This window comes from Pseudomyrmex gracilis, unplaced genomic scaffold (assembly GCF_002006095.1).
Source record: "Pseudomyrmex gracilis isolate BER0280 unplaced genomic scaffold, ASM200609v1 scaffold_301, whole genome shotgun sequence".
Lineage (NCBI taxonomy): Eukaryota > Metazoa > Arthropoda > Insecta > Hymenoptera > Formicidae > Pseudomyrmex > Pseudomyrmex gracilis.
Window position 1 is genome coordinate 1 of NW_018020885.1, and position 17,860 is coordinate 17,860.

Genomic DNA, 17,860 nt, shown 5'->3' on the forward strand with positions numbered 1-17,860 from the left:
AAAAAAGAAAATAGAATTAAGATAGAGTAAAATATAAAAATTAGAGAAAGAGGAAACAGAAATAGGAAAAAGTAGAAGAAAAAGAGAAAAAGAAGGCAAAAATGTATAAATGTAAATGTAAAAAGGCAAGGTAAAATGTAAAAAAGACAGAAAAGTGATTTAGGATATTTAAGTTAATTTATTTAACGCAATGTAAGGTAATGTAATTTAATTTAGTCTAATTTAATGTAAATGTAATGGGAGTGAAGATAATGTAAAGGATTTGTAAAGCAAATGTAAATAAGCGTGAAATAAGTGTTATATAGTGTTATATAAGGTATGGATCGTATGGAAGGATGTGTGTGATTAGACTTTTTGTAACCAAGTCCCCTTCTTGGCCATATAGGCTGAAGTGTCAAATAAATATATATATTTCTTGCGCTGACGCGTTTTTTTGCTGTGCGATATATAACGACAATGTAGATACTCAAACGGTTTATCAAGTTTCTGAGAACAAAATGTACGCAAATTAATATTAACAATATGTGAAACGTATATTAATAATCGCAGGAATTTCGAGATTATAGAAACGATGAAAAATGCGTATAACTCACCTCTGGTTGTCGCGTTGGAACCGATGGTATTGTAAGATCTGCGATCTTGCGCCGATGCCAAGTCGGAACTTATCACGAGTATCAGGAACACGATCCAGAGGAACTTTCGTTCCAACTCCGTGATCGTCCATCTGTCCCAGAATCTGATCGCGAAATTCCACCGCACGACGCTCGAAGCGCATCTCGCAGACGATTCGTAGAGTGGAACTCGTTCGCACCTCGAAGTTCTGTCGCGTTTCTCGACGATCGCGTCACTCGCTGACATAAAGTTCTCGTGTTTTCGCCTCAACGACCGGAAACCGTTTGTCGTGAGACCGTCCTCTGTCCTGGTCGAGTTCACCAAGTCAAAACGTCCGCCCGTTCGACCACGAAGACGCTCGCAAAGGTCGCACGGCGCCGTCGTTGACCTCGACGTCGGTAACGAAAACACGCCGTGTTCGTCATCAAATCCGTCGCGGATCGGCGAGGAGAAATGGCAGTGGCAAGTGGTAGAAGCTTCCGATGCAGAAGGAGACGCAACGGTGCTCATCTTATGTTCTTCGTCGAACGTCGCGCCGCAAAATGTGTAACACACGGCCGAAGACTTCATCTTCACGCCGTCGTCTTTTCGGAAGTTCCTCTCCCGACAAAAGATATATGTGTGTACTCGCGCTCCTCGCAAATTCAGAGCAAAAGCAGACAAGCAGCGTCGCGCCTCGCTCGCATTTCTTCTCGCCTCCCGACGATATTATCGCGCGCGAAGCAGCCTCTCTCTGGCTCTCCCGTTAGTCGTTTTCTCTTTCTATATGTGCGAACAAACGGAGGGTCCGATCGTCAATGCGGCGACAACGATAACCACCACTCGAAGACTTCTTTGCGCATCTTTCCTCGTTGTCCGATGCGTGGTTTGTCAGTGGCTTCTTGTAATTGCGCGCGGACCGCGAGAGACTTCGTGGGCGTGTCGCGAGACAAACGATTACCCGTCCGCGCGCGCGAGTTATCAGTCGACCGTGGCCGAAGATCGGCACCGTCGACAGGTCACCGCACCAGTCGATTCCATTGAGAAATTTACGAGATCAATTTTATTATCAATCACTTCGAACGTCTCTTGACATTGATTCTTTCTCTCCGATGACGGTTAGACAATCTGTTAACCTGCAACGAGAGAAACAGCACAAATTATAAATTAATCACATCGTGGAATTGCATCACGCGAGTGTTGTTTTTTTTTTTCTCAATCAAGCGTTTAGATACACGTTTACGAATTTACATGAATATATTTGCAATTAACCGAGAGAAATTAATCGCCTCGCATTAATTTCCATACTCGTTAATGATAACGCGTGATCGCACGCGAAAAGATGCACGCGGCCGGCGAACACACACTTTGAGAACGTGGAAATTATATACTTTCGTAAGTCACGCTTACGCGATCATCAATAAAATACGGTGATATCGTAGCGTCGTCGGTGTTATTTATAATAATACATAATGATCACGCCAAGGCGCGGTGTCGCGTGTTCATTATCGTCGTTATGCAAAAATAGAACGCTTCGCAAAAAAAAAAAAAAAAAAAAAGATATAAATTAACGTAATCGCGTGTGCTCTCGCTTTAACGAACGATGCGCACACGCGGGAGAACGCTGTTATAAATTTGCTGCAAGTAAAAGAACGGTAGCTGTGGCTAATTGCAAATTTTTTACATGCCGCCGGACACGAATCTGCCGGGAAATAATAACGCGACGACATTTTGAAAGCATTCAATGCTCTCCGCCTCTTTCTCTCTCTTTCTTTCTTTCTCTCTCATTCTTATCGACTCGCACTTCAATCGCGACTGTCATGAATAATACGCGATAACACAATGTTACACGACTAATATTTCAATGGTAAGAGAAGCCGAGCAGAAGAAAATGCTCTTCTTAGTCTGATGCGGATAAATAAAAGATAAAACTGCAGATAGATAAAAGGCAAAAATGCATCGTTTATTATTTCCGAGCGCTATAGGAGAGCGCAGCATCTCCGCTTTGAAACGCAGATTAGATCTCGCAAAAATGTTTGTTTTAAATTATCGTGGGCGCTTCATGGATGTTACGCGGAACAAATTACGCGGGCGTAGTAATGCGCATCGCGAAGTGAACGACGCGGCGAAGTAATATTCTCGACGAAAATCAAATTTAAACGCGACGACTAAATAAATACCGTTGAACAACTCGCACGTCGGTTTACCCAATCATCGAAGAAAACGTTCACGCGGGCAAATAGCGAACATACAAATATTTAGCTCGCGGCTTTTGCGGGATTTAATCAAGTTTGTTTACTCGGGACTTCCTACGTTATACGGATCTCTCGTGCGTTATCGTTTTTTTCTCTTTTTTTTTCTTTTTTCACCGATAAATTGCACTCCATATGTTTCTCGTTCAGCGCATCTCTATCTCGCGACGTCAATTACATTTAAAAGACGGTCTCTCTGTGTTGCACGCTGGGTTTTTTTTCTTTTTTTTTTTTTTCGAAACGCCGCGCGCGTATTTTGTGTGCGCGCATGCACTCATCCCCGTATGCGCATATTTACGATCGCGCGAGCACAGACGCTTTCTTCTGCTCTACATTTTTATAACTTTTTTATCAGCGCGGCGCGAAAGAATTGCTAGCTCGCGCATTGCTGCTCCGCGATGCTCCCCGAGACAATATCTTGAGAAAATTACGCGTGTAAAACGGGGCGATGCACACACAGAGAATACGCGATGATGCTCGACGCGTTCGCGCGATAAAGCACGTGATTTGCGAATTATCGAATAAGCCGGATTCTGGTCTGGGAATCAACGACGCGCCGCCCCATAGCAACACCGTTGGTACCGTCGCAACACGGTGCGCAAAACTGTTTCTGCCTTGCGCGCAGTCGGCTTTTGCCGTATACACACGCCCGGATGTGTTCCGCCGCGGGAACGGTACGTTCCCCGTGTGTGTTGCGCCGGTGAAACCCTTCACAGAAAAGCAAACCCGCTAAGAGCCTCGCGGCCAATCAGTCGGCCGGAGGCATCGTTTGCCATGCCGACGTCCCATACACAAGCCCCGACACGATGTGTTTTTTTTTCATTATGCGAAAACGTACATGCAACCATACAACGGTACGAACGATAGTGGAGATAAGACGATGGAAGAGAAAGGGAATAAAAACAGAAAACGCGTACCACTCCCGTATCATAAACGAAACACGCAATGAGGTTTGCGCGTCCCTTTCTTACGCGCAAATAAATCCCACAATTACAAAAATAAATTCTAAAAATCTCGCAATGTAAAAGAAAAAAGTTTCGATTAGATAAGACGAGTTAAAATTCCTCTCCTCGTACTCTTTTATTTGCGATAGAGGTATGTATCTCATATCTTTCACTCTGTCTCTGTCTGTCTCTCTATCTCTCCCGTGTCCGTTTCGAATTAATAAAACATCCGCGCGTTTATCTGTGTACATCTTACTGTGTAATTATATTATATCATCATGACGAGACGTTGGCTCCGCGATGCACGAGCAACACGGATCCCTCAGCGTTAATAAATTAATGTGTCGGGAGGTTGTATATAAATAATTACAAGTTCATCCGCGTGTTCATATCCGAGAGAAAGGTTCGCCGTGCGCGGTCTCACGGAGCGTTGTTTTAAGTGGTTCTCAAAACAAAAAAATTTGGACGAACCGTCGCGTCGCCCCGCCGCTCCCGCGGCGCGTACGTACATACGTGGAGTGTATACGCACCCGTGTTCTTCTCGCGCCTCACCGTGACTCCCGGGTTAAGTAACATGATTTGATTAAGTGTAGATTTCTCTTACTAATAAAACGGTAATTGATTTATTGCGCACGAAGGGGGTCATGCTGTCACCCGTAATGAGACGTGTACGCTGTGGCACGCGGGACACGCAGATTTGATTTGTACGCCCTCCTCCGTGTGATCGCGACTCGATACAAAAGAGGTACGCGTGTGTACGCCGATTAACGTCAATTTCATTTACCGTCTTCCTCTTCTTTTCTGACGAACACATATATTTTCGTTCCAAACGTACGTGAGATTTATTTGCTGCAATACGCGACACATTGGCGCTAATCCGCTCGTTCGTCTTGCTCGAGCAATATAGTAATTCCTATTTTCCGTAGTATATAGTGCGCTACGGTATACAATTTTTGTCGCGAAACACTTTGCGAAATTACAATGTTGCTCGCGACGTGTGTTCGAAAGGTTTTGTGTCTAATATATAAAGCATGTCCAGTCACGCGGAAAACAGTCACGCGGAAAACAGTCACGCGAAGCGCGCACACACATAGGTGTGCGCCGCCCCCACGCTGCGCTGTCTTATTCACGCTTTTATTTGCGAGGCATGGGCGAATATACGCGCGCTCGTAAGGAATGCGCGCGCGTTACGCCAGCGCGCACTCGTCATTTAGCACCCACTATCGCCGCGAGCTCGGGAAAATGTCAAGTTACGGTTTCAAATACCACCGAAACGAGTTTATCACTTAGTGACACACACACGCGTGCGCGCGCGTAAGGTAGAAGGAAACGTGTGTGTGTGTGCACACCGCACAATTTTACTCTGAATGTCATCAATGCGCTACACCGCCGGCGTTTCTACTATTTTTCAACCGTGGTGTTTTATCTCTCGAACGATATGCGACACGCGTGCCGGCAAAAAGCTAGTTTAATAGCGACTAATAAAAGTGGATAAGTGGATAAGTGGCAATTATTTTGCGAAGAAAAATGTCATTTCGAAAGAGATTAATTGTGCTCTAACAAAAACAAAAAACCAAAGAACAGTTATTTGTAACAAGATTCATTCTTGTGCAAGAAGCTAAATTTAATTTGCGCGTGCTGACTCGACAGATTTTTTTTTCTCACGTGAGAAATAAAAAAGCGTCATAGTTTAACCCGGCGTTAATACATGTTATTTCTGAGCGATAAAACAAAAACGAGGCTAACGCGGGCAAACGTCATTTCTTTTCATTCGCCAGTCGTACAGTTCGCATCTGTTTTTTTTCCTATTATAAAAATCCTCGCGCGCGTTAGAAACTCGCCGGGACGACAATATGACGTTCTGATCGATCTAACACCTATGCGTGTGTGTTTTCACATGTACACACTTTTAATTGAGTTGCGCGAGCAAACGCGCAAGTCTTTTTGCACGGTCGTCGCTTTAATTGCGCCGGGCACAACCGTCAAAACACACGGAGATACGAGCGCTTTCAATGCGCGCACTATTACTACTTACGTACGTCCTACCTATAAAGGTAGTAACGCGTGTGCATCACAGCGCGTCGCGTCGCGTCGCGTCGGCAGCGGGAATATGCGTAATGCGTGCCGAACGCGGCGAACCGGTTTCGACTGAGCGAGGGACAAGGAAAACAAATGCATCGGAGAGAGTGGGGAGGAGCAAAGAGAGGGAGGAGGACGCGCGGTAAGGGGATATTACTCTAGAGATGCGCGGCGGGGAGGAAGCGGAGCACACAGGCTTCATTCACAGAGCCACGCGCCACTCCTTGCCGCGCGCCGCGGCTACGTTCTACTACGCGCGGAGGAGGGTATTTGTGCTGTCGCATTTGCAGGTTCGCCGACACTCGCTGTCGATGTTCGCCAACTGCTGCACGAGTACGCTTCTTGCCAAGCGCATAAACTCTTCCATCTATCTTTCTCTCTCTCTCTCTCTATCTATCTATCTATCTCTTTTTCGCCTTGGTTTTCATCAAGGGTTTGGAGCATGCGCGCGCTAAAGAGACATGCGACACGCTCTTATCGTAACAGATAATTATCGCAAATACTTCCACGTGACATCGCGAAAGAGAACTTGTCAGGAAGCAATCTTCGTGTGTCGCACAATCTAGATCATCTTGCAATCTCACGGCCACCGCATGATTGCGTAACGGCGCCACTCGAGCCGCGGAAACATCGATTGCACGATAAGTCGGTGTCGGTCCACGACAGACGCATGAGCCGGTGTATGTTGATTTTTCGGCGGTGTCGTAATATGGTGCAACAGCCGGTTGCAGCTGGCACGGTAGATAGATAGCTGCGGGCCGGAGGCGAAGCGAGTTGCATCGATCGATGCACCGCGAGAAAAAAAACCTATATAGCACTTATATAGTTAATTGCGCTGCAGTTATAATCGAACACGTTATTAATATATTGTGCGCTTCGGCGGGAATATAGTCGCGTACATGGATGTAGATAGCATCTTTGAAGCACACAGATAAAACGATAAAACGTTATCGCCGCTTGATATAAATTGACTTTGTTAAATAAATAAATAAATAAAAAAAAAAGAAAGAAAGAAAAACAAACTAGAAAAAGTCAAGGGCGGTGCGACAAGTTTCGCAGGTCGTTTCACGCCGCTCGTTTTGCTTTTCGAGGTCCGCGTTTTTTATAAACGCGAGCACACAGCTTCATTTCTTTCAGTTCTCACCGATATTGCCGCTCTCCTCGCGTCTTTGTCTTCTTCTCCATCCTTTCTTCTCGCGATCTTCTCGCAAAGACGAACTGAATGGGAGGAGACGGTCGATACACCGTTGCTTGCTTTTCCCTCCCCTTTTGTCCCTCGATGCGATCGCGAATTTCACAGTTGCGTTATCTCCGACCAATCAAACACGAGGTTGAACGCGTACGCTCGCAATCTACGCTGATGTAATACGAATATTCGCGTTGTGAGCTCGTCTCGGTTGTTTATTCGTAAAATTCCTCTCTTCTCGCGTCATATCGTCATTGTTTTACGGTTCCACTGTCACAAATAGTTTGAATATCAGGACAGATATCTCAATTCTTGTCTCGTTCTCTGTTTCCTGTTTGTATATTCTAAAGTTTCCAGACTGTTAATAATTATATCCTAACTCTAAATTTACGTCTCAAACATATATATTATATTTTCTTCATATAATCAAAACTAAAATGAAATACTACCAGCTGCTTGACGTTTTCGATTTCTTTTGCTCGGTGTTTTCGTAATGACTGTAATAAATCTCTTATTAATCTCTTTATTGAGAAAAAAAAGAAGACATCTTCTGATCTCTCTCTGAGCAATTATTATTTCTCTCTTTTATGCCGCTGTCATTGATTAACGTAATTGCGTGAATTTCTTTGTAAGAAATATTAAACACTCGGACGATACAAAGTAACATTATTACATTCTCTTCAAATTACATTTTTTTTTTTTTTATCTTTATCAGAATTATTTCTCTCTCGCGTGATGATATTCATTAAAAATACGCGGACAATATCTAAAACCGAAGGATAAATAAATATTATCAGTCTCTCTTTGACGTCGCTTTGATAAATTAAATATATAATACAATGATTGTTTATGCTTTTTGCCATAAAAAACAGACGTCGAAAAATTAAAGAAATTAAGATAAATTTATCTGCGCGTTACCGGGAAAAATTGCAACAATCATTCACATATTAATATGTGCAATTAATACGTGAAATTATATATACATTGTACGTAAATTTTTCATCAAGATACTTAATTATATTTGTGTGCGCGCCGTGATATCAATGTGATATTAGATATATTTTTCTCGGTGTATATATTATTTATTATTACTGATTTTTTATATCTATCAGGATATCGCATTCTGTAAAATAAAAAAATATGTTTTAAAAAACATCGCATGACCGTAATGAATTCTTCTATCTGTAGTGTCGCGGCCGATAAAAACCGACGAAGATATAACGTCACTCGCGAGAAGCGACAAACACGACTACCTTTTATCATTGTCCAAATAAAATTATTATACTTGACGTACGGCGGTGCTGTGTGTGAAAGTAATCGTAACGCTTTTCCGTTCGCGCGTTTCAGACGCGTGTCTTCAACGCTTTCGAAGAATTTCACTTGGAAAGTTAGTCTTCGCGAAAAAAAAGTTTTCCCTCAACTTCCACAATTGTAAACTGTTCCGCTAATCATGAATAATCTATATGTTAAGTTGAATAGGGAGAAAAGGAGAGAGAGAGAGAGAGAGAGAGAGAGAGAGAGAGAGAGAGAGAAAAGAGAGCGAGAGGATCAAGTCGTTAAGTTTTGTAACAGGATTTGAAGCGGTATCATTATCGTATCACACACAATATACATATAATAGAGATACGACATGCGATAAAAAGAGACACAAATGTTTTTTTTTTTTTTTTTCCCAGAGTGCTTTGCTGCATCCCATCAAATTAATGGAGTTAAATGTGGTAATTAGTGTAACGTGTATTTCCTGTATATCAAGTATATAATATCGACAATTGACTCGCTCAATAATTATACTGCAAGCAGAATCCATGAATTTTACAAGCGGTTGCAATATTTTCCACGAAATTGCTTTTCAAAAACATCACAGAAGCATAACAAATTTATCGGAATTCTCTTCATGTTTCACCGTACATTTCACCGTAATTAAGGGTTTTTGCATATTTATTTATTATTTGTACGCGCAGGTGTAATAAAATCCGTATGTATGAAACATGTTGCTGCACGCGCGTGCTCAGAAATGTTATATATCGCATTCTAAATACATGAACATATATTTATACCTCCGACAGCGCCGCGAAAGCATATTCATATAATCCGCGCAATATCGTTGGTAAAGTGATTTTTTTATTCGAGCGTAATTTGCATTTTTTTTCACGTAGGACACCCACGATCATTCGAATAAAAATTCTCGACAAGATTACATTGCGAATTTTTTTTTGTTTTTTTTTTTTTTGTTTTTTTAATCGCGCGAATATCGTGAAATACCGCGAGACGTCTCGTTTTTTCCTAGTCGAACGATCCGCGCCTGGCAACTGAGAATCGCTGCCGCCACCGTTCGAGGGTAGTTGAGTGAACCAGGGCGTAGGTAGATCTCGCGAAGTATATATGTATGGGTAGATATAGACGGAAGGGGAAAGACGTAGAGGGAAGGCAGAAGGAAGTTGTGATACTACGCCGCGTATAAGGGTAGACGGATCGATGCAAGCCAAAACATTGTCACATGCCTGGGCGTACGAAAGACATTGATGCGAAGAAGAGCCGACAATGTTGTGTAAAAAACAAAAGCTCGGCAATAAACTTTTAATGAGCTTCTTAACAATTCACGTGTGTGCGTTATCTAGAGAAATATGTTAGCGACATTTGATCGCGATTGTAGAATGAAGATAGAATGTAGATAGTGACAAACAATTTGCGTCGCAATAAAAAAGTAATCCCACATCCGATTTAATAGCCGGTAGTACCGCTAAGTTTTTCATGTGTAGATAAACGAGTTGGGCTTAATGGTATGTTTTTCGCGCCGCGACACGTGCGTCCTCCATGTCCGGTAGTAGAACAGGTAGGTAGGTAGGTAGATAGGTAGGCGGCGAGAGTGCTACATTGAAGCTCGCGATACGATCGCGACGATCGATCCGTCTGTCCCTGATCTTCCGGCGGTTTGTAACGTCGTCGGACCTCGTTGTTACATGTGGCAACGTGCCATTTTAACATGCGCAATACAAAGGGGAAGCGAAAGAACAGCGAAACAATGTCAAAACTCTCAGAACTTTGGGAAACTCGCACTGGTCGGCAGTTGACGATTATGTTGCGTGACGTAACGCGGGGACATATGCGCACCGAATAGTTTTGCGTTATTTTATCGCGCGGGTCAGATAACTTTTTCGGCTGACGTGTATCGTTTGAATGATCAGTTTTTGATATATAAGCTTCTTTTTTAATAATTTATATAATCGCGATGTAGATAAAAAAATATTATTAAAAGAGACGAGAGATATCGAACTCCCCCAAACGTGATCAGAACTTTTTTTCCGAATGTTGTCAGATTAGGTTTCTGCTCATATGATAAAAAAAAAACACTCGCAGAATTGACACAAATTATTGAGAAGTGTGAAAAACTAACGAAGGGGAACGACGCAACATTTCGCGAATGTATAAATCCGCAACATTACGTCGTCGATTGACTTTGCCGACTTTCGGAAAGCCGTTAGAAAGCGGAATTTCTAACGCGAATCTGAATGTAAGAGATAACTCGTCGCGAAATGGAATTGCGCGACACGCAAAATGCCATCTGACTAGCTGAGACGATAAAAAAAAAATAAAAAAATAAAAAAATCGAAGAAGTTATTCGTGTGTTGCGCAAAAAATCGTACACAAATACTCTCAAAACCTCGTACTCCGATTACGTTCCCTGGAACGCAAAATTGAGATATACATTAAGTGGAACGTATTTATAGTCGCACTCCGACTTTCAACGTCTCTCATGAAAAATAAAAATAAAAATATTTAAAGAAATAAAAAAATAAAAATAGCGGGTAGTTCTTAAGTCCGATAAAGTGAACTGAAATCTTCACGAATATTACGTCGGTATTAAAAATGATACAGACGCAGTTTCACTTAGAGAATCACGCACGCGCGCGCGCGCGCGCGCGCACACACACACACACACACACACACACACACACACACACACGTATATACAATGTGTAAGAAAAATTACAAAATGTTGAAATTCTCGTGTGTGCGATATCTTTCAAGAAACCGGTATGCGTTTCGAGTATAAATATCTACGGCTCTTTCCTGTACATGTTTATCTCGACTTAACTCCGCGAACGCGTATTCCTACTCTCTCAGTTGAAATTAATTAACGTAAAGCTCAAGACAATGTCAAATGGGTTTTTCCTCACAATTTCGCCGTCCACGCGTCTATTCTAAGTCGGAGTGTACGTTTCTGCGGTCGTTCAAGGTTCCGATGATCTATTCTGACGCACGAAGTGTGTATTCTCTACGGAATCTATCACACGCGCGCGCGAGCGTGGACACATGCGCTTTTGCGTATGGGTTGTGTGTGCCGCGATAACTGAAATCTCTCCGCCTCAAAGACAGACAGAAGCGAATTGCGACATTGTTGTACGATGTGCGAAGCGGCGTAACCGAGTTACACTTGTTACAGTCGATATGGATTTCGCGGCGTGTGTATCGAGTGGGGACGTGATCTTTTTCTTTTTTTCGAAGAGATAACTCAAAGTAATCGTCAAACTTTGCGCGATTCTCGATAAACTTTGCACGCGCGATATCATTGTTGACGTCAAAAAGCTATTATTGTTGTTGTTACTTTGATATCAGATGCGATTATTCGTTTACTCGTTTATTTCATGAAAGATTAAATCTTTCGTATATGCGTGTGCATGATAATAGTGTCAATGTTAGAGAGAAAAACACACATAGACGCACTACATACAGACTTTATTAGCTTTCAAGAGCACCAACGAACTATGGTCGCAAAATGTTATCGTGATGCAATACAGAACGTCGCGTCGGTCACAGGACTCTTTTTGCGCCAAAGCAACTGCGTAGTGACTGAAGAGAGAGTGTATGTGTATGTGTGTATGTGTGTGCGCGCGCGCGTGCGTGTGTGTATGTGTGAGAAAGAGAGTGAGAGAAAAGAAACGCGTCATCTTATCTAATACCTACATCGAGCGACGAGCTATCGCATGTCGTGCTCGAGGTACGCGCCGAAGGGTCGCTATCCGTCGTTGTTTAACTGGCCGCGAGGAGTATGACTGCCGCCTCGTGTCGGTCGGACGTTAACCGCGCGTCGATGCGTCGACGCGTAGTAGTACATTATACGTAGTATGCGTAGTTCATCGACGACGACGACGACGACGTCGTCGTTTCTCGTTCTTCGTGCACGCACACGCACGCGGGGATACGCTAATAGGCGCCTAATCGAGCGAGCGAGAGAACAAGTGCGAAGAGTTTGCGCACGATAACAGGGAGGCATGCGCCGCCTTTTCCACGAAGCGAACTACTACTAACCACCACCGCGTCCATGTAGCTAGCGCGGCGTCGTCGAGGGGTTGAAACGCGGAGGGGAAAGAAAGTGCGCAGTAAGGAAAGGATGTTGGACCCCACCCGCCGCCGCCGCCGCCGCCGCCGCCGCCGCCGTTGCCGCCGCCGTTGCCGCCGCTGCCGTCGTCGTCGTCGTCGTCGTCGCCGTCGCTACTACTCTACTCATCGTTCGTTACCCAACAGCCTTTCACGAGACTCTTCTATCTCTCTCTCTCTTCCTCTCTAATTCTGTCATATATTTTATATTCACCCTTAAACGAGACGAAGTCGGATATTATTTAAAGAATAAGAAAAAAGAAAAAAAAAATAAAACGAAGAAAAGATTCGAAATAAGACCAGTGCCAAGATTTTTATTACGGCGACGAAATAATGAAACTTTTTGCAACGTAATAACTGGCGTTCGCATTTCGTTTGTTTTTTTTTTTTCAATATATAAAATAGACATGTGGCAGATAAAAAAGTCCGACTCATCGAAGAAAAAAAAATTGAAAAACGGAGATAAAACCATAACTTTCGAACTGTTCGCCGACAAATTTTGCGACGCATTTTCATCTGGGAATGACGTAATCTCGAGAAGTCGGTGATGCAGGACCATGGAGCCGCCATCCAACGGTGAGCGCGGAAACCGAGTGGGCGCCGTTCCTATTGTGCGCGACGATTAAAGGGAGAATTTCGTGGCTAACACAACACCCCTCGCGTTCATTAACTACACACATATCTTGTATAATAAGAGTAACGCCGGGGGAGGTAACGTCTTGTATTTACGACGCAATTATTGAACACGCAGGTTGTTTAATTCTCAATTAGCCAACTTCCGCGCTCAACGTGCAAGCGAGTTTTATTGTATATATATATATATAAAACTGTTCCGTGTTAACGTTGGATCGCCGTATAGTTGGTCCGATGTATTGAGATAAAATTAATGATGACGCAAAAATTCGACACTCGATTAACGATCGATCGTTGGTAAATTACACGTCAATCGTTTTAACAACCGGGAGTATCCAAACATTTATGTATCTCAACGCGGAAGTCGGGAAAATAAAACATCGCGGGAAATAGACTGCTCGAGAAACGATAACACGCTAGTTTATTAACGAGAAAATACAACCACTTATGATAATCACTTAACTAACAACTACTCGAGTACGCAAAGGATACTTAAAGATAACGCACGATCATGTAGTTTATAAGCAAGTAGCAGATATAATGGAAGAAAACGAAGAACAAGGAGGACAAGAGCAAAAAAAGAGAGAGAGAGAGAGAGAGAGAAGATAACAGTAACGAGAAGAAACGAAGGTAGATTGCACAAGCAATTAAGGAGCAAAATTATGAAGGTCTTGGGGGAAGAATATAATAAACGAGATTCTTTCTCTCTTTTTCTACAATGAGAGTGAGAGAGAGAGAGAGGAAGAGAGAAGTTTTTGAATATGGTTTTCGCTACAAAATCGCCTGCGTTTGTTACGCGATACGCGAAGAGGAAAATGTTAAGAGGAAGAAAAGAATTCGTCAACGTTGCGCGATAATCTCACTACGGTTGTCAACAGCTGTGTTGGATTTCGTTTTCGGCGTAACGCGTCGCAATGTGCGAGCGGCGAGTTCAGGGGACCTTTGCGCACGTTCCCCTAAGAGGTGCGCGACAACACGCGCGCTCGAATGAAATATAGTTCCTGGAAGGTACGTGCGGCCACACAGCGTACGCATACACGCACGTATGAAAAATGCGTACGCAGCGCTGTTGCGCAGTTTGCATATTTAATGACTTTGGTTATCAGAAAAGAAAGGTTTTTTTTTTTGTCTTTTGCGTTGCGCGATCTCGAAACCGAACGGTCTCTCTCTCCAATCGAGCGGCATGTAAATTCTCGGAACACTCGATATACGTGTACGGCACGGAATGCGGTTATAGTTCGGAATGTAGGCAAAACGTGGTGATCGAGAGATGCGAGCGAGCGAGCGAGCGAGGAATCGAACGAGCAAGCGAGCGCGGACGGAGTTGTTCTTGCGTGAAAATGCTGATTTAGCACCACGGACGGATTAGTATTTGGAAAACACCTTCGAGAGAGACTGTCTCAAGCGGATAAAATCAGCCTCCTCTCATCCCCCGCTTGGAATTTTCAAACGAACATGCGTCATGTCGAGAATAAGCGCGATAGCAATCAATTCGAATTTTATATCGGGAGTATAAACACGTTCAAAAATCCAACGAACTTATTCATCTCTCTTTGATTTAATTTTACATTTTACGTCGATGTAAAAATATTTGAAATTATATTTGCAATCATTGCGATATACATCCCATAGTTACGGAAGTATTGTGTTTTAAACTTCGCGCTACTCAATCAGGCAATTGTTTCGATTGGTTCTCTCGTTATTATGCGTATTACATTCCACCTTCTTCTACGCGCTTGCGTTTCGATGTATGCGCATGTATTATTCACCGCCGGTTCACTTCGAATTTATAGCACATGCAACTTGAACTATAGATTTTCAGTACTGACGCGGTGAATATCTGAAACGCAGGCTATATTTATACTCACGAGCATACCAAGGCCTTTCGATAATCGCAAAAATGGGTTAATTGTATGCGAGTTAACCAAGGATTAGTTAGCGATAAGCGCGTGATAACCTATTGCGTGAGAACGGATTGTTGTTACCGAAACGAAACTATCGTAACTCCAAAAATACGGAAACGATCTTAGAGGAAACTAAAAAAAACAAAACACAGATGAAAGACCTCATTCGCACGCGATGTATACATTTGCATGACATTTATTTGCATTTTATTTCCTTTTTCAAATAATTTTGAATTAGAGAGAAAAAGAGAGAGAGAGAGAGAGAACAATTTAATTACTTTTTAAAGTTAAGATATTCTATGTTTTAGAATTGTGCGTTAATTTTAACATTAATACGATAATGAGCGTTTAAATAAAATAATGTCTCGTGCGCTATGCGACTAATTAAGATGCTAATTGCTCCCGTCAACCCGTCTAATATGTACACACTTATTACAAAGTGATGCAATTCGTTTGTGCAATTTCTCGTAACAATGTGGATGACAATTGGCAGATACTTGCGACAAAGCCGATCAATTAACAAATTAGCAAACGAGTTAAAGCTCGATTTCTAAACGAGTTATCAAGCTAAATGTATATACATATATTGAATATGTAAACTGAATAAATTTAAATCTTATGATAAATTTATAGCTTTGTTTCATTAATCTCAACTGAGAAAAATCGAAGCATAAACATTTTGAAAAGGACACGCGAGAAGAAACGAGATTATTTACGATGCTACTAACAAGTTGCATCTTTCTCGACAACTTTATGTTCTATAGAAAATAAAATAAGAAGAGCGCAGCGACGTAAAACGTAAACCACCGCGCGTATAACAGATATAACTTGTTGTCGAGGAGAATGCGCGTGTGTACGTGTTTGTGTGACATAAAGACACACTCTTTCCACAATCATCGACAACTCGCAGCAATTCTCGGATACAATCGTCGAATCAAATCGTTGATACGGAATGTCGGAAAAAATTATCACGTCAATTACATCAAGAACTTTTGTCACTTTAAAATAAATTTTTGCTTTAAATTCGAAAATCTAATAACACACTACGAGGTTGTTTACACCGCCGGATCACGTTTGATACTATTTGCGAGAAGAGAGCGCGCGCCGCTTGGTATCCGATCTGCGCTAGACAACCTTGTTTATCGACACAACGTGTCGACATCCGCGGTGAACGTGCGGAAAATAAGGAAATGTCCGATCGGTCAATTTTTTCCGCCGATCTAGCCGCGGCGAATGTTGACGCAAACATTTCGCGTATGCGTGTCCCGGGGTTTTCCCCCTCGACTCAACAATGACCGAAACGAGCAATCGTTCTGTTGGACGCATGTGCCCTTGGTACGCGTTAATAGCGCAACAACGGTGACATTCCGTGCCATCGTTGGCGTAGTACTCACGTTCGGGGAGCGAACAAGCTATCCAATTACAATACTACGCGACGCGGGGACTGCCAAGCGTCACCGTCATTTCTACGAATTAGCGCGTTGCTCATAACCGCGATCGAAAAATATTTTTCCACCGCAGGTCGAAAATAGTTTCTCCGACCGACAACGGCGGCAACTTCATTTTCGTGTGTGCGCGTGTGTTACAAATGATTAACAAACACGCGAGACCATTTTCTCCACGTATAATTGTTATTCTAATGAAACTAATAAACGATAGCATTATATCGTGAGATGTGTCGACAAACTTCACAGATATAAATTTTCGGAAGTGGCGCGCGTGAAGCGATAATCAACGCATTTGTTTCCTCCGTTCGAGGAACGAAGCTGACAGTTTCGAAAAAAAAAAAAAAAAAAACGAACATCTTTGCGTGATTTGTGACGATGCCGCCGAGGATAAACGCGCCGCCGCGTTCACGATCATAGGTATAATACTAAAAAGCGAATAAGAGTTACGCAATGTTCCGCACTGTTATTACCTGTCGTTAATGTCAGCCGTCAATTCAATATATTTTTGCAAATATATTCAAGGCTGGACGACCGTTCTTCGTTATTTTGCTTCGGTTAAAGGCGCACCACCGGGCGACCACTTTTGTCCCGACGTCTATGATGTCGTAAACGTCACCGTTTCTCTCGGTTCCATGTTATTTTTTCGCCAGCGTTTTAATAACACTGTACGCGGAGGAAACAACACGCGGAGACAGATACAAAAATTCGAAAGATATCTCAAAGACAGCTGAATTATTTTAGCTATCTTTTAGATATCTTTACGACGTCTTTTGCGCGCTGTCCGGAAAAGCGCAAAAACAAAATATTTTTACTACGCTCCGAACATCTAAAGCTCTAAACTAAAAAAAAAAATCTCTAATAAAAACAAATTGATCTCCCGTCGGATTTTCACTCGTCAATCAAAAAACTCGATTTTGCGTGCGCGCTATTTCTTCTATTAGGATTCTCGTTGAAAATTTATTCAATAAATGTAAAATTATCTTGAGTAAATGATATGTTTGTTTCTTGTCAATTGTGCGTGTGTATGTACATAGTCGTCTTGGTTCTTAATCAAAAGTCAATAAAAAGCGGCAAACGTGTATGTTATTATTGTTATCAATCAAATGGTTTATGATCGAGAGTCAACGACTACGTCCAATCGATACCTTACTGTCGTCTTACCGCTCGAAAATAATCGCGAGGAGAAATGATATCCACTTTCGGACGATCATCGTGTTTGCGAGACACGAGAAGAAACAATTTCTCTATAAAACGCGTTCTCTTGTACCTTTTTTTTTTCGCGTTTCGACGAAAAATACCGTACACACGCGCGATTTGAAGCAACATCAAATCTCGATGTTGATATAAAAATTCATCTTAAAAAAAAAAAAAAAAAAAAAAAAAANAAAAAAAAAAAAAAAAAAAAAAAAAATTGAAAATCGCGTTATTCGTACGTCGAGTACGC

General features: G+C 42.3%; 1 protein-coding gene across 1 annotated transcript; it reads right to left on the reverse strand.

Moving 5' to 3' along the window:
- Positions 1 to 593: 593 nt before the first annotated feature.
- LOC109859920 lies at positions 594 to 12,442 on the reverse strand (the record flags this gene model as incomplete). The annotated part of the gene is made up of 2 exons (XM_020438648.1): positions 12,363 to 12,442; positions 594 to 1,727 (listed from the first exon to the last, which is right to left on the reverse strand). A coding segment is annotated over exon 2 (589 nt), but the record flags the coding sequence as incomplete, so codon positions are not given.
- Between the last annotated feature and the right edge of the window lie 5,418 nt (positions 12,443 to 17,860).